This window comes from Miniopterus natalensis, chromosome 2 (genome assembly GCF_054644295.1).
Source record: "Miniopterus natalensis isolate mMinNat1 chromosome 2, mMinNat1.hap1, whole genome shotgun sequence".
Classification (NCBI taxonomy): Eukaryota; Metazoa; Chordata; class Mammalia; order Chiroptera; family Miniopteridae; genus Miniopterus; species Miniopterus natalensis.
The window spans coordinates 142,433,839-142,458,227 of NC_142082.1; the positions used below are offsets into that span (position 1 = coordinate 142,433,839).

General features: G+C 55.2%; 1 protein-coding gene across 3 annotated transcripts; it reads right to left on the reverse strand.

Annotated features, from left to right (window-relative positions):
• Nucleotides 1–1,484: 1,484 nt before the first annotated feature.
• Nucleotides 1,485–23,203, reverse strand: ASIC1 (acid sensing ion channel subunit 1). 3 transcript variants are annotated; one of them, XM_016201080.2, is made up of 11 exons: nucleotides 22,842–23,203; nucleotides 22,032–22,227; nucleotides 5,253–5,403; nucleotides 4,490–4,617; nucleotides 4,050–4,200; nucleotides 3,627–3,683; nucleotides 3,009–3,162; nucleotides 2,510–2,601; nucleotides 1,926–2,005; nucleotides 1,733–1,837; nucleotides 1,485–1,589 (listed from the first exon to the last, which is right to left on the reverse strand). In XM_016201080.2, exons 1-11 carry the CDS (start codon nucleotides 23,201–23,203, stop codon nucleotides 1,485–1,487), a joined length of 1,581 nt encoding a protein of 526 aa, XP_016056566.1. The 3 variants fall into 3 exon arrangements, with proteins under 3 accessions (XP_016056566.1, XP_016056567.2, XP_087670047.1); XM_016201081.2 differs by lacking the exons at nucleotides 22,032–22,227; nucleotides 22,842–23,203 and adding an exon at nucleotides 7,879–8,553; XM_087813921.1 differs by lacking the exons at nucleotides 22,032–22,227; nucleotides 22,842–23,203 and adding an exon at nucleotides 7,879–8,553 and having other exon boundaries at nucleotides 4,050–4,203.
• Nucleotides 23,204–24,389: the final 1,186 nt, after the last annotated feature.

Here is a 24,389-nt window from a genome sequence, read left to right on the forward strand (position 1 = left end):
GCCTGTCAGCACCCCACTGCTCCACCTATAGGAGTCACTAATCCATAGCTTCCTCTGTCTTTGAAGCCCTTGGTTTGGTGTGCAGACTGTGCCTCCATTCCGAAGGTGGGGGCTCTGTCTGTACCAGTCCCTTCCCTTGGGAGGCCACAGGCAGCCTTATAAAGGGCACGGGGGGGGGGGGGGGAGAGCAGGGGAGAGAACATTAAGGCTACAGGGAGGACAGAGGATGCCCAGGTTAGGGGAGAGGGTGAGCCAGAAAGAGGCAGAGCTTGTGATTCACAGCTTCCTTTATGTCGCCACCGAGACAGTGCGAAGGTTACAATGCGCGTGTCGTCTCCTTGTGCTTCTCAGAGGGATGTGTGTACACAGTACAGACACCAGGGGAGAGAGTCCAACTCTTTATACAGGTGAAGGCATTCAGAGACCAGGAAGGGGGCAGAAACATGGGAAGGGGTACTTGGGGTGGGAGGATGGTTCTTAGAAACAAGAGGGGATGGGGAGAGACAGACAGAGTTAGGGGAAAGTATATACAGAGATATAGCAATATAGAGTCTGTATCATATAGAAATAGAAAATGCAGATGAGGTTGTTGAGAGAAGCAAATGACATTGGGGAAGAGGATTTGGGAGGATTCCATAAGAAAATTTATGGATGTGGCCCTCTGCAGGGGCCCCTGGGAGCGGGACCAGTGAAGTTAGGCACCAGTGCCCCTCTCCCTGAGCTGGAAGCCAACCAGCTGGATCTTTTATGGGATGGTAGAGCAGGGCTGCCTCTTGGGAATTCTCTCCAGCATCTCTGGAGTGGGGGTGAACTTGTAGATATCAGGATGTGGCCTACAGCACCAGGGCCACATCTTGTCCCCATTTCCACCTCTTCAGGGGATCCCTACCCCCACCTCCCTAGTGACTTCACACGGTGTGTGTATGGAGGGGACTAAGGTCTTAGTTTCTGCCTGGAGGCTTGGGGTTGGGAGGTGGTCACTGGGCTGAGAGGGTCTCTTAAGGCTGGGGAAGCCCCCACCACCACCACTATCCCTCCCCTTCAAGATACATTCTCTGGTTTAGGGCCAAATTCCAGATCTGAATGATCCCCTCCACCCCCCAGTAGGGGGGTGACTGGTGGCAGCAGAATGTAGGTGGACACTCAGATGACAGACAACCAGACAGACAGAATTCAGGCTGGGAGCTGGGGGAGGCAGCATGGAGCAGAGAGGGGCAGCCTGAGGTCACTTGCCCAGTTCTCTCTTTTTAGTTTCTTTTTTAGATTAGTTTTGTTAAAAATAAAAAGAATGGGATAGAGACAGGGAGAGTACTCTATGGTCAAGACTCCTTCCTCACCGCAGACAAGAGGAAAGGACTGCCCAGGAGTGGGGGCTACCTTGGGAGGGGGGAGGGGGGCCCCAGGGCAGATGTGGGGGGCAGCTGGGGGCCCTTTGCTCTTCTAGCCCTCCTCGTCTAGGCCTTTGGTACAGTGGCCTGCGGGGCTCAGCAGGTAAAGTCCTCAAAAGTGCCTCGGGCCGGATGGTGAGGTAGGATGTTGGCAGCGTACGTCATCCCGGCAGGATGGCCCCGCAGGCTCTCGCACGGGTTCTGGGGGAACGCACGGGACGGGGACTGGTTATCCAGGGCTAGCGGAGGGCGTGGGGGGCAAAGGGGAAAAGGCGGCAGGGGCGTGGTCCAGGGGTGACGGGGGAGGGGCGGGGCCCGGGGGCACCGGTCTCTGGCTTCCTCACGTGTCGTTTGACGTCATCCAGGCTGAGGGCCACGCCCTTGTCTGCGCTGCTCCTTTTGGCCTCCTTCTGGCACTTCCCTCGTCTGCACAGCTTGTGCTTAATGACCTGGCACACGCGGGGCGGTGGGTGGGTGTGTGGGCGGCCTAGCACCCCCCCTTCCACGGCCCCGCCCTGGCACCCCACCCCCGCTTACCTCGTAGGCGTAGTCAAAGAGCTCCAGCACTGTGAGGATGCTGGCCCCGATGAACAGCCCCATCTGGCCCCCAATGTCACCTGTAGGGGGGCACAGGGACGTCAGTAGGATCAAGACCCCGTCGGAGCCGCAGAGCCCACTGGGACAGGGGCAGGCAAGTCACAAGTGCAAAGGATCCAGAGCCTTTGCCCAGAAGGAGCACAAAGTGATTCTGATGGGGTCTTTGTTTCCTTCTCCATGCCTTTCTGTGTGTTTTCCCCTACTTTTCTAAAATGAATAGGTGTTATTCAGAAAAAAATAATTGTTTATGAAACCCCAACACTCTTACTCTCTAGGAAAATATTCAAGGGCGCATGAAATAGTCCCCCGTTCATGACCACAGGCATATCTCCTCCGCTTTGCTCTGAGAGGAGGCTCAGCCCCTCCCTCCACAACATACCAAGACAGCACAATTTGGGGAAAAGCCCCTGGTGATGGCTAAGGAGGAAGAGCTCATGGGACAGAGTGAGCAGCCTGCTTTGGGTGGTAGGGTGTCACACCGTGCCCATGACATGGGAAGGGGACAGGTGCCATCAGCAGCTCACCCAGGAGCCCTGCAATCTCATAGGCCTTCTTCTGTTCAATGGTCTCATAGTTGAGGACTTCAAAGAAAATGTCCAGCACCAGGATGTTCTCCCTGTAAAGGGGTTGGGGGAGGAGACCTAGGTTCAAGTCACATCTCTGTCCCTTGCTAGCTAGGTGACTTTAGCAAGTTATCCTCTCTGAGTCTCAGTCTCCAGATCCATCAAATGAGATGCTGATGGGGATACCTGCCTTTTAGGGTTGTTGTGAGAATCGGATGCGATGGCATATATGAAAAGACGCTCCGCACACTAGCAAGTGTGAGGTGGCCCAGTTACAGCAAGAATGAAAATGGACGGTGAGGCGAGGAGGAAGGAGAGAGGCGCTTTCCTTGCTTACTTGGACTGGATCTTTCCTCACCCCAGAGTCAACCTCCTCTTGTCTGCTGGCCCCACCAAAGCCTGCTGACACCCCTCACAGTCCCGGCCCAAGGGCCCCGCCCTGCACAGCCAGAGCGCTTACCCTATGTACTGCTCAGACTTGTTGAACTTCTTGGCCAGGTACTTGGCTGATGCTTTGCTGGGGATCTTGACCATGGACAGCTCCTTGGCATAGCGGGTCAGATTGCAGGGCATTTCACACACACAGTACTCCTGGTCCTTCTCCACCAGGAAGTCTGTGCCCAGCCAGGTGAGAGGCACCAGTTGAGTGGTGCCCTTCCGCCAGCACCTTCCCACGCGCATCCTGGCCTTGCCCAAAGGAACCCCGGGCCCCCTTCTCTTTCTGACCTGCCCTTCACCTTGGCCGTGTGCCTGCCCTGTGTTGAACCTCACCCAGTCCCCCTCTCCCCCCCCCCGTGGGTATTTCCTAGCCCTGCATCTCATTCCCTCAGAGTCCTTGGGAGTCAACCAGCTGAGGTGCTGAGGAGACAGAGGATGAGGGCCCCTCCCAGGTGACCCTTGTCCTTTTTTCACAGAGGCCTCTGGAGATGCTATTTCCAGCCCTGCTAAAGTCAGACACAGGACAGTTCAGGTGAAGCCTGTTCCAGGAGTTATTTGAAGTTTCTGGGAGCTTGATCTGAAACCCCTGTGCATATGGCTGGTAGTCCCTCCTCTCCTCCCCCCAGACAGGGGCGCTCACCCAGAGCAGGATCCGCACACTCCTTGTACTGCTCTGGAGTGCAGTATGGGGCGTCCCCTACAGAGGAGAAAAGACAGTGGTGCAGGATGGAGATTAAAGGGCTCTTGGGACAGTGATTTTTACAAAGGTCTAGAAGCTGAAAGCTGAAAGAGAAGGAGACAGTAGGACTAGCTAGCCCCCAGTCTGTCCTGGAGGCGACCCACCCCACAGCCCATTCCTCCTGGACCCTTCCCACCCATCCCTCTGGGTACAGGTAGGAAATGAGATCAGAGACAGGGGTGTGGGATGGGGCAGGAACTGGGTGGGGAGAAGCCAGATGGTCCTGCTTCCACGTGGGCAGGAGGTTGATAAGCATGGGGAGCTGGTGAGGGGCAGTGCGGGCTGAGGGGCCCCAGGACTGTGTTTGGAGCTTTGGGGCCTGACCTGGCATGTGCACCATGCGGCAGTTGCAGTTCTCCACCAGGTAGCGGGTCTCACAGTCGATGCGGCAGGCGGTAATGCTGTAGGAGTCGAAGAAATCCGAGTCCATGGTAACAGCTTTGCAGGTGCCCCAGGGAGGGGGAAGGTAGATGAGCTGCTGGGAGAGCCAGGGAGCTGGGGGGTGTGGGGACTTCTCCCCAGGCACCTTGATGGACTTCTCTAACAAGATGCAGAACTCAGGAGCCCTGCCCCTTTCCCTCCGCAGCCTCTGAGCGTCTCAGAGTTTAGGGGACATCCTGGTTTGTTAGCTCATTCATGCTTCTTACTTGTCAGGTTGCTACCCAGGCTCTGGCTCATCTGTTCCTCCCATTAGGAATGGCCCATCACTCTATCTTGACCCCTCAACACCCCACCCCGGGACTGTCCTCCTGTGGCCTTCTCACCCGCTGCTCCTGGCAGGCCACAAAGGTCTGGAACCCTGGGGCCACGCCAAAGCCCAGCTGGTCGATGAAGGGAGGTTCGTCTTGACTGTGGATCTGCACTTTGATACCAGCTTCGAAGGACGTCTCGTCTATGAGAATGAGCGGGGCGGAGTGGGGGGGTGTGGGGGAGGGTGTTGTTGGGAGGGTTTCTGACTCCCTAACCTCCCCCAGAGCTGGGGACATCCTGCCTCTCCTGGAAATAAGCACAGCATACACTGGGACTGGGGGGATTTGTTTATGGGACCCCAGCCCATCCCTAGCTTCCTTCTGGGTTCACCAGCCCCATGCTGCCCAGATGACCCCCGCAGCCTACACACTTCTTACCTGGCTTCGGCTATGCATCTTGGTGTTTCAGATTCTTTCTCTCAGATGATCTCCATCTCTCCCCCTCCTTTTCTCCCTCCCCCCATCTCTCCCTGCCCCAAGGCCCCTGAGACCAGACAGACAGAAGGCAGCCCAAGAGAGGGAGTTATTTATAGAGTGAGTGGCAGCCACAGATAGAAAGGGATGGCTGGTTACCTTGGAGAGTAACTGAGCCAGGAAGGGGGAGCTGGAGAAATGTGAGTGTGGCAGTCAGGTAGAGTCAGAGAAGGAGATGGTGAGATGCTGGGAGGAAGGGAGGAGAGCCCAAGGCCTGCCTCAGGTCCCACAGTGGAGCCCAGGAGTCCTCTGGCAGAGGTTGAGGCCTGGAACCATGGGGAGGGGCCCCTGAGAGATGACATACCAGTCTCCCCCCATACAGGCAGGTACTCATCCTGCTGGATGTCTAGCATGATCTCCAGCCCATTGCCCGTCCCACCCTTCATGGTCTTCAGCAGTGGACGCCCATCTCGGCCAGAGTTGAACGTGTAGCACTTTCCATACCGTGTGAAGACCTGGCAGGGGCAGAGTGAAGAGCCTGAGCGTCCTGTCAGCATCCCTTACCCACCAAGGGCTGTCCCAGACTGCCCCCCAACTGCTGAAATCGCAACCCCTTAGGATTGATTCCTCCTGTGCAGCCCATTTGTCTTCTTGCCCACCCATCCTCTGTCCTTCTTTGCCCTGCTGTGTGCACTGGAAAGCTGATCCCTGTGGGGTCCTCCTTTGCTACCTGGGTTTGGCTAATGGGAGGTATCAGTAAGGGATTAGGGGAGAGATAGGACACTTCTCTGAGAGTGTTCTGGCAGTGGCTTAGACCTTCGGTGACAGCAAATCCTTCCAGGAGGGCTCCCCTGCTCCTTCAGCCTGTGTGTACCAATTTCCCACTGCTGTCAGGTGCCTCAGGCCCCCTTATTGGTTTCCTCAGACCTGCCCACAGCTCTGTAAACAGCCCCTTTGTTAAATTCTTTTCAATTAAACTGAGTGGCAATCTTTTTCTTTCTGGGACCCTGACAAATACACCTCCGTCATCAGGATCCCATCACTGCCATACCCCAGGCATCTGAATTCTTCTCTCCCCAAGACCCTCCTCCAAACCAAGTTAAGCTTTTTAGTTTCCCCCAGCCATTAGCCCTTACATCCATCACTGTCCCATTATCACCAGAACTTGAAAGTAGACCCAGTTGCCATGCCAAGGGCCACGCTCACCCAAGCACCAGCAGCTCTTTTGTCAGCACTGGGTACTGAGCACCCAGGGCATGGCACGTCTGGCAATGCTCATGCACAACTGTCAGGGCCTCCGAACAGATCTCTGCCCTGGGGCATTCTCCCCACTCCATGCCCCAGAGCAGCCCTTATCCCCACAGAGAGAAGAATAAACCAATTTGTTATGGCCTTTTCTCCACAGCTTCCCTAAATGCCTCCAGGTTCCCACAAACAGAGTGAGTGTGTTTTACTACTACTGGATGGTGACAAAGTCCACAGAGCAAGTCACAGGTGAGTACAGACACAGCCCAGAGAATGAGAGAGACAGTGTCCAACCAGACCGAAGCAGCAGGGGGAGAGTGGGTTGGTCACTAGGAAATAGTGTCCTTGCCCCCTTCACCTTCCTAGAACAGCCTCCTCCTCGCTCCAGAAAAGAAAGCATGCTGTCCCCCATTTGGAGGGGCCAGGTCCTGAGACGAGGTAGAGAGAGAACTCTGCTCCTAATCCCCCACAGCCCACTCTTAGGTTTTGTGGCATTCAGCTGTAGGTTCCAGGCTGGACACACACCCAAGCTACCCTCCACCTGGGGATGTGGGCTGCAGGTGGCTGAGGCTCTGGGAGCGCCAGCGGTGCCCTGGCTCAGCTATGCTGCTGGCTGGCAGACTGCTGCTGCCATCTTGTGGTGGTGGGTGAGAAGTGTCTGCTCTACACAGGTCAGAGGAAGGAAGCCAGGCTGATCCCTTCCTTGTCGGGTGTTCCTATACCTCCTGGCCTGAGGCCCAGTGGACCAGACCTCCAGGTCCCCGTCTGCCTGCAGCCCATCTGTGATGCACTGCTATGACGATGCCCACCTGCTCCCGCACTAGGAAGGAGGCTGGGGCCTGAGGGATAGGTGTGTGGGGAGGGAAGGCTTGGCCTCTGGCACCTGGTCAGACAGAACTGGGCGCTGAACTGGGGAAGGGGTGGGGTGCCACGCGATCCCTCAGCAGGAAAGGCTTTAGACTCCGGAGTGGCAAGGCAACCAGGAGGCTGACTCCCAGTGAGGGCTTCCCTGGGAAGAGAGTCCCTGGCCACTTAGAGCTGGAGGGGAGGAGGAAGGACTTAGAGGATGCCTGTTATTCTCCCTCAGAATAACACACAGGCACAGGCACAGGCACAGGCACAGGCACATGCAGGCACGGCACGCACACACACACATGCACACACACACACACACACGCACACACAGTAGGAGGAGCATAGGAAGACCAGGGGAAGATGCATTGAAGTCCCTGCTCTGGGAGCAGGACGAGGGTGTGGTGAGATGGAGATGAGGGCTGTGCCCACCCCTCCGCCTCCCTTCCACACTCTTCCACCTCCAGAAACCAGTGGCACCTGCCCCAGCTCCCATCCAGGGACGACAGTCAACACTGTTACTGCCGGGAACAGGCACCCACCATCAGGTCAGAGGCTGACCTCAGAGATGAAGTAAGGTAGGGTCCTGCCGGATCACAGGGAAATCTGGACACACTAGAGGATATTCGAGACACCAGGGCCCCTGGGCAGCAGCTAATTACCAACTAGCACAGATACCTTTCAAGATTTTAACAGGAAGAGTGGTGCTGGGTATAGCAGCCCAGCTTCAGACCCTGGCCTCTCTGGGACATGTCACAGAGGGTGGGTGGTCCAGGTAAGGTGGGGGAGGAGCAGGACCCGCCAGCCCCAGCCCCTGCCCCAGCAAGTGATGGTTAGGGTGAGCCATGACAAACACTCTCGGGGTGCCATGGCAGGCATGGGCCCCCACTCACCACCGAGAAGTTGTGGGGGCCGCAGGGCCCCCCACAGTAGGAGCAATAGAGCAGCATGTCCTCCAGCCGGTGGCAGGAGCGGTTGTAGAAGCGGTGCAGGTTAAAGGGCTCCCCAGAGAAAGCCTCGGGCCCTGGGGGGGCGAGGGGCACCCCAGGGTCATCACTTTCATCCATGCCCAGCATGGGGGCCAGGTAGAGCAAGTCAGGGTAGCTGAGCTGGGACAGCCGCACGGCATTGGTGTTGCAGAGGGTGACCGCTGGGAAGGCCAGCTCCGTGGTGGCCACCTCGTTTAGCAGAGTCACGTGCGGGTAGCTGAGGTAATAGGCGACTCGGTCTCCTACCTGGCACAGGAAGGCACCCAGTGCCAGGACAAAGGCCACTGCCCACAGGGCCTGCCTCGGCCCTGGACCCCCTTCCACGAAGATGTGGCTGGCGCCATGGAGGGTGCAGCTGTTGGCGAAGGCCACCAAATCCTCCGAAAAGTCCCCCTCTCTGACCTCCCTCCTGGCTGGCTCTTCTTCCTTCTCTTCCTCCTCTTCTTCTGATTCTGAGCTGTCTCTCGGCTGCTGCTGCTGCTGCTGCTCCTGCTGGTGGGGACTCTGGACATCTCCCAAGGGCCCTGGGGCCTCCTTTCCAGAGGAGAATGACACGGAGCAGAAGATCTGAATTGGCATCTTCACCAGGGGCTTCCTGGCACCCAGGGGGTGGCAGGAGCAGGAGAAAGGAGATGTGATCCCAGGGGACCTGGCAGGGCCAGCCACCCAGCCCTTCTGCCAGGTCTCTGCCGCTGGCTGCCGTGTCCTGCTTCGCCAGGGCCTCCGTGTCGGTGTGGCTGAGACGGGGCGGGGCGTGGAGGGGAGGACCAGCCTGCCCTGCCAGGGAGGGCGGTGTCCGGGCTGATGAATAATTGATGGCAGTGGGAAAGGGAGGCTGATGGAGAGGACAGGGGTTGGAGACCCTTCTCTGTCACCAGCTCCAGCAGGAAGGAGAGGGTTGAAAACAGAATGGAACACTGGGAAGTCCTAGGGGCTCCTGGTGCTCACCTCTCCAGGTGAAATGGGACCTACCAGAGTCCTTTACTCCCTCTGCCAAGCCAGCAACAGCCTCTGCTCCTCCCCATCACACACACCCTCAAGCTCCCTCTCCTCCAATCTGTTCCTCAGCAACCCCCTCGCCTTCCCATCCCAGTCCAGGGTCCTCTCCCCACTTCTCACCTGGCCCAGCCCCGCCTCTGAGACCTGGGCCCCGTGCTCTCATGGCTCTGCCTCAGACCTCTAGCTCCTCGCCAGCGCCCCCTGATTCATCACCCCCAAATTGTTTCACTGACTCCCAGCTCTCCCAATACCCCATTACACCCCAGCTCTCTTCTAACTATGCCTTTTGATTCTCAGTTTTCTTTCAGTCACTGTCCTGACCCTCGTCTACTTTCAGTTATTTCCTGGACCCCTGATTCTCCTGTACTCGGGCTTCCTTGCCTTCCACTTTGCCTCCAGCTGGTCCCTGATCTCACTCCTCCTACTCTAGGTCCCCTCACCCACCTCCACTTGGGGACAGCACCCTCCCCCATGCTGAGCTGTGCTTAGGCCACTTTCCCCTCCTCCATTCCCTCTGTGGCTTGGGGGGCAGCCCAGGTTCCATTAGCACAGGTCTCTCACTGACCACAGACTCATTTATGGCCAGTTCCTGGCACTGGGGGGAGGGACCCTGTCTCTTGCAGCTGAAAAGCTTCCTGAACGATCACCACTCCCCTTCCTGGCTTGCCCACTGCCCAACAGTGCAGGAGAGGAGTTCGAGGAATTCTCTCCTAGTGGGTGGAAGAAACTGAGATCAGAGCAGAGACCCAGTCCTGGGTCAGGTGGAGAGTGTTGGGAACCTACCTGAGTACCCCCAAAACCCTCAGCCTCACAAATGCCCCCAGCCCCTCAGTCTCTGAGGCTCCCCTTGTCCCCAATTTCTCATTCCCTTCCCCCAGGCCCCTGGCCCCTCTGTGGGCTCTGATTACTCAGGGCCACTGGTTGAGGAACTTGAGCCACCAGCCAAGTCTCCAGGGCCTAGAAGGTGACCTAAGGAGGGGAGGGAGGGAGGTGAAGCATATTAACCCTTCCTCTGCAGGGCCAGAGGAAGAGCAGTGGAGGTCAGGCAGGTCTACTTGGGCCTTACCACATCTTAACCCTCCACAGCCCACGTCCTATTCCCCTCCCCCTCCTCTCCCCTCCCCCTCCTCTCCCCTCCCCCTCCTCTCCCCTCCTTCCCCGCTCTATTTGCATGCAGAGACCCTGGAGTGTGTTGGGTATGGGAGGCAGGGTGCCAGGTTCTAGCAGAACCGACTGACTGATGTGGGACCTTTGGCCTCAGCTTTGCTGCCAGGGACACAGAGGCCCCAGAGAAGAGCAGCCTTTGAGATCTGGCCTCTCTCCATCCTTACACCATTGCCCTCAGACTGGCCTCTACCTCTTTTGCCCAAACAACAGCCTTTCAAAGGGTCTCCCCAATTCCCCCCATCCCTGCAGTTTCTCCCCATCTTCAGTGCATGCTATGCAATTCTGACCATCCTCCTGCTTAAAGACCTCTCATTCCCTAGTGCCTCTTGGTAAAATTCAACCCCAACCCCATTGGCCTTTGTAATTTACCTTCCAGCCTCACCTCCCCTTCACCCCATTGTCCGGCCGCCATGCCCTTCTCCCACTCTGCAGATACACCAGGCTTATCCATGGTTTCATGCTTTCCCTGGACTCCATCTGGAGAACTTCTACTCATATTTCAAGACCCTACTCATACATTACCTCTACCAAGAAGCCTTCCCTGACTCCACAGGGAACAGACTGAAAGGTCCAGTTTTGCTCAAGGCCCTTCAGACATGAGTAATGACCAGTAGCTCCTTGAGGACAGGGACTGTGGGAATGAAAGAGCAGGACCCAAGGACCAAGTGGAGGAACAGGAACCAAGAAAGACCAGGAACACCCTGGGCAACCAGAGATAAGGAGATGAGGAGATGAGAGAGAGACCTCACCTCCAGCTGTTGTCCTCCTGCTTCCCCTGTATGCATCCATGGGTTCCTTTCCCATGTGCATTTTCATCCTGCCTACCAGACCTCAGCTGTGGCGCTTTGCATGTCCTCAGGATATGTTTCAGAGGTGGGTTCCAGACTTGGGCTGGGGTGGGGCAGCCTAGGTTGAGGCTTGGGCTGGCCATACCTTCCACACCCGCTAGAGGGCATTGTCCCCCTCCTTCAGACTTCCTGGCAGGGGAAGTAGATTGGACTTCCAGAAGGAAGAAACTAAGGCAGGGGAAGCTTCCGGGGGGGGGGGGGGGGGGGGGGGGGCTCACCACGGAGAAGGGCGTGCCCACACGGCAGCTTTAGAGGACAGCAAATCTGGTATGGTGGACACTTCTTTCCCACACCAGTACAAAGACCCACAGAGCACACCTACACATCTTTGCACAGACACACCACTCTCTTGTGGGGCAACAAACACAACACACACCCTAATTGCACTTCCTTGTCCATCTTCTAACTTTCTCTCCTATCTCAGCTCGTTCCAGTAGACAAATCCAGGTTTTTCGCAGTAATGGGGAGGTGAGGCAAGCAGCACACACAGACCCTCGAGCATACACAGAGGGCCCCAGAAGTGCCCAAGCAGCCACACATACAGAACAGCACTTCTGAACGCTCTGTCCAAGGAGAGACCCTTCCCCACCTTGCTCCCTAGCCAGGACCTCTCCTAAGCTGTGTGTGGTCACTTAGTGGGGTTTGCCTTTCTCTACATCTTTCTCTGAACTCCAACCACCCCTCACATCTGTGGTATGTTTCATGCTCTTCAAATGATAGCTCATGGGATCCTTATACAACCCAGAGAAGTAAGCAGGTTGAGTAATTTCACCCTCCTTTGACAAATGAGGAAACTGAGGCATAGTGACCTCTTCAAGTCTCATGGAGAGCAGTAGAGAGCTTGAGACTAGAATTAGGTTATTCTCCAAATCCCTCTCTTTTTCTTTATCCTTTCTTTCTTTTCTTTTTTAAAATATATTTTTGTTGATTTCAGAAAAAGGAAGGGAGAGTGAGAGAGAGAGAAACATCAATGATGAGAGAGTCATTGATCCGCTGCCTCCTGTGCCCCCCCCCCCCGAGTTGAGCCTGCAATCCAGGCATGTGCCCTGACAGGGGAATCAAACCGTGGTCTCCTGGATCCTAGGTCGACCGACGCTCAACCACTGAGCCACGCCGGCCAGGCTTCTTTATCCTTTCGTTTACTCATCAAATGTTCTCTGAGTGTCTGTGTGCTGAGGACACATGGGGAACAGATAAAGGACCAGGATCCTGCCCTCAGTGAGCTTAACGTCTAATGGGGAGATAGACATCAGTTTTTAAAAATCACAAAACACTTTGGTAAGTGTTATGAAAAACTACGTTTTTTGGGGGGTGAGTGACAGAGAGTCTGACCCAGACTGGGGACTCAAGAAAGGTCTTTTTTCTCTGAAGAAGTGATGCTTGAATTCCTAAAGAATAAGGAATAATTAGGTGAAGGTCTGCATGTGTCGGGGGGAGTACTCCAGAGACCAGAGTTTGTGCAAAGGCCCTGAGGGAAGAGACCTGAGAGGAGGGTAAGAACTGGCTGGAAAAGCAGGCAGGACCCAGACCCCTCAGGCCTTGAAGGCTGCGGGTAAGGATTCTGGTCCAACGACAATGAGAGACTCCCTATGGAAGGATTTCAAGGGATCGAGAAGTGTTTTGAAGAGATCACTCGGGAAGAGCCAGAGGGGTTGCCAGAAAGCCTGTTAGGAAGCCAGGTTTAGGCGAGACAAGGAGTGGTGGGGTGGATTGAACAGGGCAACAGAGTGGAGATGTTTAGGAAGCAACATTGGCAGATCTTACCGAGAGGTGAGGGAGATGGAGTGTCAGAGACGACTTCTAGTTTGCATAAGTGGGTGAATGATGGGGTCTCTCTCTAGATCAGAAACACAAGTAAAGGACTAGTTTGGGAGGTAAGATGATGAATTTGGCTTTGTACATGCTGGGTTTTTTGGAGACTTGGGGGCATCCATGTGAGATGTTAAGTGGGAAGTTGGCCACAGGGACTGATGCTAAGAGGAGAGAGCTGGGCTGAGACATACATTTGGCAGTTGTCAGCGTGTAGATGGCAACTGAAGTCACGCGTGACGATCAGACTGCCCAAGAATAGAGTATAAAGTTTAAAAAAAGATGATAGATAGATGATGATAGACAGAAAAAAGGCCTGATTTTGTAATATCCACTAAAGCTAAACAGAATCCTGACCTATGACTTAACCACAGCTCCTAGTTATATACTCAAGAGAAATGAGTGCATACGTCAACCAAGACATGAACTAGAATGTTCGTAGTAGCTTTAGTCATAATAGCCCCAAACTAGTAACAACCCAAATGTCCAACAAGAGTAGATGGATAAATAAATTGGTATATTTATATAATGAGATGCTACACGGCACTGAAAGAGAACTGCAACACACAATGGTGAGACTGGATGTCACAGACACAATTATGAGCAAAGAAAGCAAACAAAAAAAACAGACACAGAAGTGAATATACCTTGTGGAAGATACATATACTCTAGGAGGTTCAAGAACAGGTGACACTTCTCTATCCTGACAGAAGTCAGAATAACGGTTGATTTTTATGTGATAGTATTGACTAGGAAAGGGTCCGGAGGAACTTCCTGAGGGGCTGGAAGTGTTTTATACTTTTAAACCAATGCAAATACATACCAATGTAATATGTAAAGTATTAAATTGTAAGATACACCAACATAAAAAATATACTAATGAAAAATTCATCATTTTATACCATTAAATCATACCCTATGATTTCAAAGAAGAGGAAGGCTTGGACTGAGACTTGAGTAGTGCCAACATTTAATGGTCAAACAGAAGAGAATGAACTGGCAAAGGGACAGAAGGATCGGCTAGACAAAGGACGAAGGCTGACAGAGTATGGTTGTCAGGAAAGGGCGGTTGGAAGAAGAGGTGGTGGGCAACGATTTTGAATGTTACTGAAAGACAAAAGTTAAAAAAAATGTGGGGTCTGGCAACATGAAGGTCACTCGGCTGGAACCATTTGGGTGAAGTGCTTGGGGCGGGAAAAGGCAGCCTGGAGTAGGATCAGAGAGTGAGTTAGAGATGGAAAAATGAAGACAGTGGAATATATACATCACTTTTAAGAATTCTGTCCGTGAAAGGAAGCAGAGACATAGTGCGTGTGGGAGTTGGAAGGGGCTGTGGAGTTCAGACGTTGGTATTTGGGTTTTTATATTAACCTAAAACCTGATGCACAGTAAGTGTTCATAAATGTTAACTGTCATGATAGCTATAAATTCAAGATGGGAGAATCTTAAACATGTTTCGGTGTCCATGGGAAGGTTTCGCTGGTGGGGGGAGAGACTGCCTGTAGAGGAGGGAGAGGCAGGATCTTTACAGTAAAATTCCTATAAAGGCAGAAGGAGATCAGATGGAAAGAACTGGTTGAGATTTCAGCCTAGATGAGGGGGGCTGGTTCCCAGAGGAAGTAGGAGACCTTGTCCGAGGCTTCTATCCTCTCTGTGAAGTGGGAGCCAAGGTCATCTGCTGAGGGTGAGAAGGGGGCTGGAAGGGTGGCTATTTGAGAGGAGTGGAGAAGTTTGCAGGAATCACTGGGAAGAGCAAGTCGACCTGGAAAACACAGTGAGGTTGCCAGGCAGCACTGCAGCCCATTTTAGGATGTTGATCATGAACCAATGTGATTCCATGCTAGTCTGTTGTGTGACTTCCTCTGGTGGAGACTGGCTGTCCTGGAGCCACCCTGAGGAAGGCAGCCGTGGGTTCATCTAAGGTTGGGACTTGGCCAAATGGTGTGGTGAAAAGGCAGAGGAGTGAAAAGACTTGGTGAGCCCAACCTGAGGCTGGGATTCCTTCTCCTCTGCACCCTTTCTTTCCCTTCCTGCCTCACCACACTGCTTCTTTACAGAGCATGCGCAGCTGGAGAGCCCGAGCACCCTGCACCACACACCTCACTCTCGCTCCTATAGTCACACACAAAGAACCTGGACTTAGAAGATGAGAAGTCAAGGTCCTGCTCTGTCATTTACTGGCTGTGTGACCTCAGGCAAGTCACCCAACACCTCTGAGCCTCAGTTTCCTCATCTTTCAAAGGAAGATATTAACATCTTCCCGCCTCCCAGAATTACGAGGATCACATGAGCTAAAGTAAAGGGAATTTGTAAATTGCGAAGCGAGACTAAAAGATGATTAATTTTGCTGGTGTGTGCTCTGCATGCGACCAGGGGTTTGCCCGCACACACGCTCTCTCCCACAGCCACACAGTGCGAGCTGCACAGCCCCCTGCATATCCGCACACGGCCACTTCACAACCTAGTCTACACCCACATTCTCCCACTCAGATGTGCCCACGGAGGTGCACATGGGAGCTTGCACACTTGGGGCACACATGCAGGGAGTCTGAGTTGGCTGCTGTCCATGGTCACGGCCACTGCAGCAGTCTCTCCCCTAGGAATGCTCCCAGCCCGCCATGATGATGTGACACACCAGCTGGAGACACGCACACACGAAGCTGCACAGCCCGACCCCCGTGCCCGCAGGCCCCCAGGACTATCAGAGGTACCGAGAGGATGCAGATGAGAGGGGTGGGAAAGGCTTTTCTTTCTAAGAACTCATAGGAATTCAGAAAAATCACAACTTGCCTCCCTCTACCTCGGGAATGGTCTTGGAGAGCCTGGGGTGGCAGAGACTCTGTCCTTACAGTTCCTTTTTTTTTTTTTTAATCCTCACTCGAGGATATTTTTTCCATTGCTTTTCAGAGAGAGTGGAAGGGCGGGGAGAAAGAGAGAGAGAGAGAGAGGGACATCAGTGTGAGAGAGACACATCCATTGGCTGCCTCCCGCGCACACCCTGGCGGGGGCCGGGGATCGAGCCTGCAACCGAGGTACGTGCCCTTGGCCGGAATCGAACCTGGGACCCTTCAGTCCAAGGACCGATGCTCTAACCACTGAGCCAAATCGGCTAGGGTTGTCCTTACAGTTTCTTAAGGGAACGTCCCCTCAAGGTGAATATACAGCAGTTTCATGCTCATTTAAAATTTTCCCATGAGGAAGATATCTGTTCCATGTGTCCAGGACAGTCAGTACCGCACATCCATGGGCTGGCGTGGGCTTTGCCGGAGTCCCAGAAGCTGCAGGAGGGGCTGCCCCTTGGCAAAGAATCATTTAACAGTCCTCACAGAGCCCCCTCTCCTCACAGGAAATTGGACTTGGAAGCTCCGAAATGGAGCAGATGAAACTATGCCCCAAATAGAACCCAGGAGTGCCAACACCCAGCCTCACCCTCCACCCAAACTAGGTACCACTGCTCATTCTTGCCGTCTGCTTCCCGGTTCCGCCCCCCGAAGGGTCCCACGCAGGGTCCTCACTGGAAGGTTCTCTGCTGGAGGGTAGAGGCTCCTGGAGCAGCCACCTCAGACCTACAGTGAGGGAAGGCTTGTGCCTAAGGGGCCTGGCCAAAGGCAGGCAATGACCCTTGCTGGGGAGGACTGGGCTGGTCCTCAGCTGGGGGAGGTTGGGGCAGGGCAGAAACCACACATTCTACTAACTGGAGTTTTTGTTTGTTTGTTTGTTTTAATGTTTTCAATTGATTTTTTAGGGGGAGAGAGAAAGGGAGGGAGGCAGGGAGGGAGAGAGATAGAAACATCAATCATCTGCCTCCTGCACACCCCCTACTGGGGATGGAGCCCACAACCCCAGCATGTGCCCTGACCCAAAATGGAACCGGCAACCTCTTGGTGCATGGGACCTTGCTCAATCCACTGAGCCACACCGGCCAGGCTAAACTGGAGTTTTTGAATAGCTGAGCTAGGCTGGGAAGATTGGAGGGCTCCACCTAGACGCAGAGGACCCTCTCATCCCTAGCGTGTCACTCCTTACTCCCAAGGCTTCTGTTATTACCGCCCACCCTCTCAGCTCTGAGCTCGCCTGGGTACTGCCCTTCACTCCAAGCTCCCAGAGGGCAGGGACAGGGTCTGCCCACTCACCACTCAGCATGAGCCTGGCACTCAGAAGGGGCTTTGTCACAGGATAAATCAAATGGAGACTGACACACCTCCTGCCTAATAGTCAGCCTCCCTCACCATTCCCCCAGACTTAAAACTGTCTTCCACGAAGTTGAATCATGCTCAGAACAACTCCCACCCACAGCAGAACCATCACCCCTGTCTGTAGGCCTCCCCTCTGCTTCCTGGACGCACCACGTGCAGCAGGACCAAACCTTTTAGTTGCCCAAAGGCTGGGGCGGGAGAAAGGCACAAGGCTCACAGGTGCTCCTCCTCCCAACCCCTCTTCCTGCTCTGCCCCCAGAGGCACTTAGTAACTCACATCAATTCCCTATTACTTTAGCCAACAGCCAGGAGATCAATTAACTGAGAGTAGCCTTTTAGCTGACTGTAGTCTCAGAGAGGGCTGGAGTCAGAAATGACAGGGGAGGGAGGAGGTGAGAGGGGCAACTAAGTCAAAGGGTGTGTGTGTAAGTGTAGGAGAGAGGGGGAAAGGCAGAGGCAGAGAGAGAGAGAGAGAGAGAGAGAGAGAGAGAGAGAGAGAGAGAGAGACCCCTATCTAGGGTCCCCTGGATTCTTCCAACTGACTCTACTCCAGTCTCTCTCTTCCTTCCAACCTGAGGCTCTTCTCAGGGAGGGAAGGACAAGGCTGGAGGAAGTAGCCAAGAACCCCTAGGTCTGGAGCACCTCTCCTCCAAAGTTAACCTCTTTACTGCAGGCTCTCCTGTCCCTCTGCAATCGGTGCATGTGCCCCCCCTTCACTCATGAAGACCACCAGGCCTCCGGGTAGAGTTGCCCATAACCCTCCTTTCTCTGTGTGTGGCAGTCTGGCAGCCTTTCCCCTCAGGAGCCCCTCCGCTCCCTACCTAGCTGGAGGGAACAGACCCAGGTAGTAAGGTTGGGTCCTCCCAGGGACTCCTGGTCTGAGGTGCTATGGGTAGGGTGTGTGGGAGTGAGGGGTGTCAGTGAAGGGACAGGGCCGACCCTGGGAATGAGGTAGCTCCCTGTTAGTCCTGGCTCTCCCTGGGACCTGCCATCCCAGCTCTGCTTACTTTAAGATGGCCTCTCCTTCCCCTCTGGGTCCCAGAATCACCCACCTCCACCCACCTCTTGTCAGCATCTCACCCCTACAAGGTGCTCCAGAAGATTCTCTCCTCCAGAACCCCAGGGGGACCCTCCCCACTCCACCTCGCCTCTGGGGGATTACTGTCCCCACTCCAGAGGCCTGGGGGACTCCTGTGGGCCCCTCAGGGGTTTCTGTCCCCTTGTCCCGCAATTCCATCCCCTCCTGAGGGAGAATCCTGTCCCCTCTACACATCCATTCCTAGGATTTCCAGTCTCTCCCTCCCCTTCCTTCTTTTCCAGGGTCCAGAAATGAATTCTGCTTCTCTCTCTCCCAGGCAGAGGCTCTGGGTCTCAGCTGGAGGAGGGGGTGGCATAGGGCAGACTGGGCAACCATCTGCCAGCCCTCTCCCCTTGGTGCTGCTCAGCATTCCAGCCACATCGGCGCTCCCACTGCCAGGGACAGATAAGGTGCAGCTGGAGGCTGGCACCAGCTGCAACTGTGCTCACTCCCCCAGCCCCCACCCAGACAACCAGCAGACAGCTGCGCCCCCAGGCCCCTCCATGGAACCCCTGCCCTGCTTTGGCCTGGGTAGCATGGAGGTAGGGTGGGAGAGTGGAACCTCAGACCCTGTTGCCCTGGCAACCAAGCACCACACCATGAAGGGAAAGAGGTGGCCTGGGCAGAGGGAGTCTTCTGGGTAGGTCTCTGGTGGCTCTTTTGATAGCTCAGGAGAGAGCTCCCAAGGTCTACCCAACCGGCCGCTGTGGGGATACTCTCTCCACTGCCCTCCCCCTCTTCAGTGTCCAAGAGTTTCCAACCAGTTCCTCCCTGGTTTAGTCCACGTTTCCCATTATTCAGCCCCACTCTCCCAAGCTGGCTCAGCCATGCCTGGGGATGGACCTGCCAAGCACTCTATCCCCTGAGAAGGTTCAGCTGGGCTCAGACATCTGGGGGGATGCTTGTCCCATCAGGGGAGATGGGGTCTTTGAGGGAGCAGAATATGCCATTCCTATGCCCCCTAAACCATCCTCCAGGGGCACACACACCTTCACAGGCCCTCACATGCACACTCACAGAGACCCTTACACACACACACACACCCTCACAGATCTTCACACACACACAGACCCTAACATACACACTCACATAGACCCTCACACACACTCACACACACATACAGATGCTCACATACGCTCTCACAGATCCTTACACACACACACAGACCCGCATACACACTCACACACCCTCACAGACCTTCACCGACACACACAGACCCTCACACACACACTGACACAGACCCTCACACACAGTCACACACAGGCTCTCACATGCACTCTCACAGATCCTTACACACACTCTCTCACAGACCCTCACATACACTCTCACGCACACACTCACACAGATCCTCACACACTCACAGAGACCCTCACAAACACAGACCTTCACACACAGTCTCACCCTCACACACAACCTCTTACAGGTTAGATGAGGGTTGTCTTTTGAAACTTGCAAAGGAGTTCCCATGGTGCCCATAAACACCATATTTTGCACACTCTGTGAGCCAGGGCTTGGACCCCCAGTTAAGAACCTCTGCTCTTGAGGTGGTACAAGATGCTAAAATGGTCTTCCCTGAGCTCTGACCCGATACAGATGTTTTCTGTCAGTGCGCATCTGTATAGTGGCTGGATACATGTCTTTTGATCTAGCAGAGAATGGCAAGGACGAAGAGGCAGATGCTCACTAAGACCAAGGAGAGAAGAGGGGAAGCAGAGCCTCAGGCAGGGAGCGCCTGCGCCCCTTAGAGCCGGGGAGCTGGAGGAGTGCCAGACCCTTCTCCACCAGGGTGATGTCACACATGGACTCACAACACCGATCCCACCCATGCAGGAGCATCCCTGTGGGCAGCAGTGGTAGAGTTCCTGACATGGGAAGGGCTCGGCAACGAGGTCAACCAGAGAAGGAAGGAGGGGCTGAAAAGTTTGGATTCAGCCAGATTCAGGGTCTGGCTCGGAAACAAAAAACCTATTCTTCCCTGACAGCCCAGACCAGGAAGGGCCCGTGTTGGTCCTGCAGGCTCCTAGCCCGTATCTCTCTCCCAGCAAGAGGAAGAGCTCAGATTGCTCCAGAACTTTCTGAACTAGTCATGTCTCCATCTGACAGCTTAGAATTGCTCCTTAGACAACATGGAATGATCACGTTCCAGCATCTTCATTTCCACAAACCAAACATGACTTAGCTTCACCAGTTGGAATCCCTCTAGACATGAGTCAGATGGAGCAACTGAACACTCTATGGACTAATCGTACCCACATTTTGTTCCTTAGCACCTTCTCAGGTTGCGCCAAGCAATGTCCTCCCTCCTCCAGCGCTATAAACCATCCAAGCTGGTGGGTTTTCTCTTTCGTGGTGGTCTCTTCTGCCTGTGTATTGGGCATGTGGGAGAGGAGGAGGGCCTTTGCCTTCACTTCCACCTTCACCTATGATTCTACTCCTCCTCTTGGGAGCAGAGTTGGTGAGCCTGGGAACCCTTTGGTCTTGGGCTCTGGGGAATCCAGGACTTTCCTGTTTTGAGGAGGGAAAAGAGGGAAGAAAGTGGTTCTTGCATCATATTAAGCTTCCCATCAGCTTGGCTCAGCAAGTAGCGTGGTCCTATAACCTTTGTCTGGTAGGACTGACAAAGGCTCATGAAGCCAGTCTGCAGAGCAGGGCTCTAAAAGATTGGGAAGTCCTGTGTAACCTCAGCAGGAAATAGCAAGCATGACCACGGCTCCAGCCTTGCTACACAAACGAATGCAGTCCATGCTCCCATGGTGCTGGGAGGAAGCGAGCAAGCAGGGGAGAGAATGGGCAGGGAGAGGGGAGGTTCTGCGAGTGGACGACTGAGAGCAGGCATGCAGAGCAAGGGGCCCTAGGAGAGGCTGGGTTTTCGAAGAGCAGCGGCCAGAATTGGAAGTAGATACGCAGACTCCAGGGTCAGCAGTGTTAACGAAAAGAGCACACTGCATTGGGACTTAATGAGACGTGCGTTCTGATCCCGAATCTGTCACTAACCAGCTATGTGAGCTCGGGGCAGCTCATTCTACCTCTCAGTTTGTACATTTGTAAAATAGAGATGATATGGCTGTTTATCCAGGGCATTGAAGGAAGGTCTAGAAGCACTCTGAAGAGTTACAAACATTGTCCTCTCGCTTGATGTTATTTTTCATACACACCTCCAGGTCCTCTGGTCCCTTTCCAGCCTCTGTCTGATTCTACCCCCTCAGGAAACTGTATGACTTGCTTAGGATCACCTGGTACACGAGGTGCCAGTTACTTTCCCTAACCGTCTCTGGGTGCTGGCTTTGAAGCAGCCCCATCTATGGAGGGTGTCTGGGGGACATCTCCGTTTTAAGAAGCAAAGGGAGCTTCCAGTTCCTCCATGACTGTGTACCCCAAATTATCTCTCCTTCCTCAGACCCTGACTCTGTGGCTCTTGACTGCAAGGGGGTGACCCAATTGAACAGTGTGTGTGTGTGTGAGGTGGAGTGGCACAGAGAGAATTACCTGTCTGGCTATTTAAGAGAAAGCTTCCCTTGCTTTTCATGTTTCACAGTGCTTCTCAAACTTTAATTCAAATCATTTTAACATTTAATGCAGATTCTGACTCAGTAGGTGGGGTAGTCAAATCTGCATTTCTTTCCAGCTCCCAGGTGATGGTCCTTGGACCCTCCCCCCAGCTCTGACACCTGTGGCCCAGAAGGTAAGCTTGGTGGGGTCAGGGCTATGCCAGGTTCTGTGTGTGTGTGTGTATTGTCTGCTGTGGACTCTCTTTGTTGCCATATCATAGACACAAGGCTGAGGCTCCAGCCCTCATACAGAGCAAATGCACCCCTATGCTGAACAAAATCCCCTCGGAGCCCGAGACCCACAGCTTCCTCTCCCAGAGCAGCAAGCAGGATGATAGGCCCACCTGCTCTTAGTCTCCTCCTCCTCTGGGGGCCTGGCTGACTCACATTCTGCACCAGGGGACTCACTCACCACCTTGAAGTCTTCTGCGCTGCAGACCTCCCCCCGGAACTGGCAGGAGAGCAGCATGTCTCGAATGTCGTGCCCGGCGCGGTCGTAGAACTCGCGCATGTTGAAGGGCTTGGGCTTGAAGCTGCGGAAGTTAGCCTTGTCCTGCAGTATCTCCAGCTGCTTTTCATCTGCCATCTGTGTGTCCGGTATCTCATACCTGGAGCCGGGGGTGAGCAGCGCATGGATCAGCATGACCTTCCGTTCCTGCCTCCGTTTGGCCTCCAGTGTCCCAGACCCAACCTTGAGGGGGTGGGGGAGGCACCATCCAGCCCTGGGGATCAGGTCTGGGCACAGGCACAGAAGAGAGCAGGGCGTGTCCAGAGGACCTGCCCCATAGGATCTGAGAAGACAGAAGGATCTGCAGTGGCTGCCCAGAGGCTGGGCATCTCAGCACGGGGGGAAGGGTGGGGTGACAAAGAGATCAAGGCAGGAGCTATGGCTTTTATTCTCTACCCTCTAAAGATGGTCTGCCCTCATCCCCCAAGTAAGAAGATCAAGACATAGTAGCAGGAGGGTGGGCAACAGTGATGTCTCATAGCTCAAGCTGGGTAGAGGCACAGCTGTTCTGGACTATGCTGGGATCAGAGATTGGGTACCCTTAATTGAGTGCTCAGCAGTACCCCAATTCCTTTGCAGTGAGTGGCAGGCTTGGCAGGGACTGGAGGGCGCTGGAGAGGTTGTCTGGGTTTTATGGAGTTAGAGATGGGGTATCTGGGAGCTGGGATGCATGCAACTCTGAGTCCGGCTGGGGGATGGGTGGGAGCCACCCACCTGTTGTTGAGCAGGGCCAGGAGCTCCCCAGCATGGTACAGGTCATTCTTGGAGACTTGGCTAAAACGGAACTCATTGAGGTTGCACAGCGTGACAGCAGGAAAGGTGAGCTGGGAGGCAGCCACCTCGTCGAGCTTGGTGACGTGGTGGTAGTTGAAGTAGTACTGCACACGCTCGGTGCACACACACAGCAGCACGGCCAGGGAGCCCAGGAAGCACAGGGCCCAGAGCGCCCGCTTTAGTGACAGCCGCTCGTAGGAGAAGATGTGGGCCAGGCCATGCAGCGTGGAGCTGCTGGCGAAGGCCTGGATGCTCACCGGCTGGACGCCACCCACCTCTTCCTCCTCAGCCTTCAGTTCCATCCTGGCCAAGGGGATCTGAGGGAGGGGGAGGGAGGGAGTCTGTCATTGTCCTGGGATGAGAGTACACATAGGGTCCCTCCAAATGTGTCCATCTGAAATTTCTTTCTCCAGAGGTCACTGCCTCTGGGGCAGCAGACTTTCCCTGGTGTGCCAGCCCAGAGATGGCTGGCCAAGAGACACACTCACTCCCAGAAGAGGGCTCCTCCAAATGCAAGGGGGTCAGCTCAGGCCAGGAGAATGTTCTCCCAGGGAAGCTTCCCAGGCCAGGGAAGACCCCAGATACAGTCATACCAGGGCAAGAGGGAAGTCCCAATGTTCCCACAGGCAGGCACGGGAGTTCCCTCCAGATGTGGGGTCACTCTGGGACAGGAATGTCCACCCCATCCTAGAAATGAAGACTCCCCCAGATGGGCTGAACCGGGGTCGGGAGCTCCTGGTGAAGGGTGTCCCCCGGGCTGGGCTTCCCCCACTCCCAGAGCTAAACCAGGGCCATAAACCCCCAGGGAGGTGGGGAGGGACCCAGTCTGAGCGCTCACCTGAGGACGTCTCTAGTTCTCACAACCCGCAGGCTGTATGTGTGTATGTTTGGGGTGGGGGTGAAGGCAGCCCGAGGTGGATACATTGGGGCTTGGAGGGGGTCCCTACGACAGCGAGCTGTCCCCGCCCGGACGCAACACCCCCCCTCCTCCGGTCCAGCTCTCATTGCAGCCAGATCCCCTACTCGGCCCCCGCCCCCCTTCCCCAGCCGCCGAGCTGCCCCAGGAGCTGGGGAAAGCGAGAAAGGAGCAAAGTCCGGCTTCGTGGGCCAAAGGCAGGGAGATCAGAGACCCACCTGAGGTGGCTTCGGATCCCGGCAACCGGCGGCGGGTCCTGGGGCGCGGGGCCGGCGGCGGGCTCAGCGCCGAGCCGCGGAGGGGCGCATGGCCGGGAGCGGGAGCCGGCGGCCGCCGCCGCAAGCCGCGCAGAGCCCTGCAGGGAGCGGCCCGCCCGGCCCGCTCGGCTCGGCTCGGTTCGCCCGCCCGGCCGCGCGCACCCGCTCGCTCGCTCGGCTCGGTCCGCCCGGGCTCGGCGCGGTGCGCGGTGCGCGATGCGCGGTGCTCTCAGCCCCGGGATCTGCAGGGATCCATCGTCCGGCCGGGAGGCGGCGGGAGGAGAGGGGAGGGGGAGGGGAGAGGGTGCGCGTGCG

What these genes read in the sequence shown, in the direction of transcription:
- ASIC1 (XM_087813921.1), bottom strand. Translation starts at nt 8,553, where the DNA reads ATGCCAATTCAGATCTTCTGCTCCGTGTCATTCTCCTCTGGAAAGGAG. An exon ending in GCCTGTATGGGGGGAGACTG is followed by an intron (nt 4,618 to 5,252) that starts GTATGTCATCTC and finishes TCATTCTCATAG; the next exon opens with ACGAGACGTCCTTCGAAGCT. An exon ending in TCTTTGACTACGCCTACGAG is followed by an intron (nt 1,838 to 1,925) that starts GTAAGCGGGGGT and finishes CGCGTGTGCCAG; the next exon opens with GTCATTAAGCACAAGCTGTG.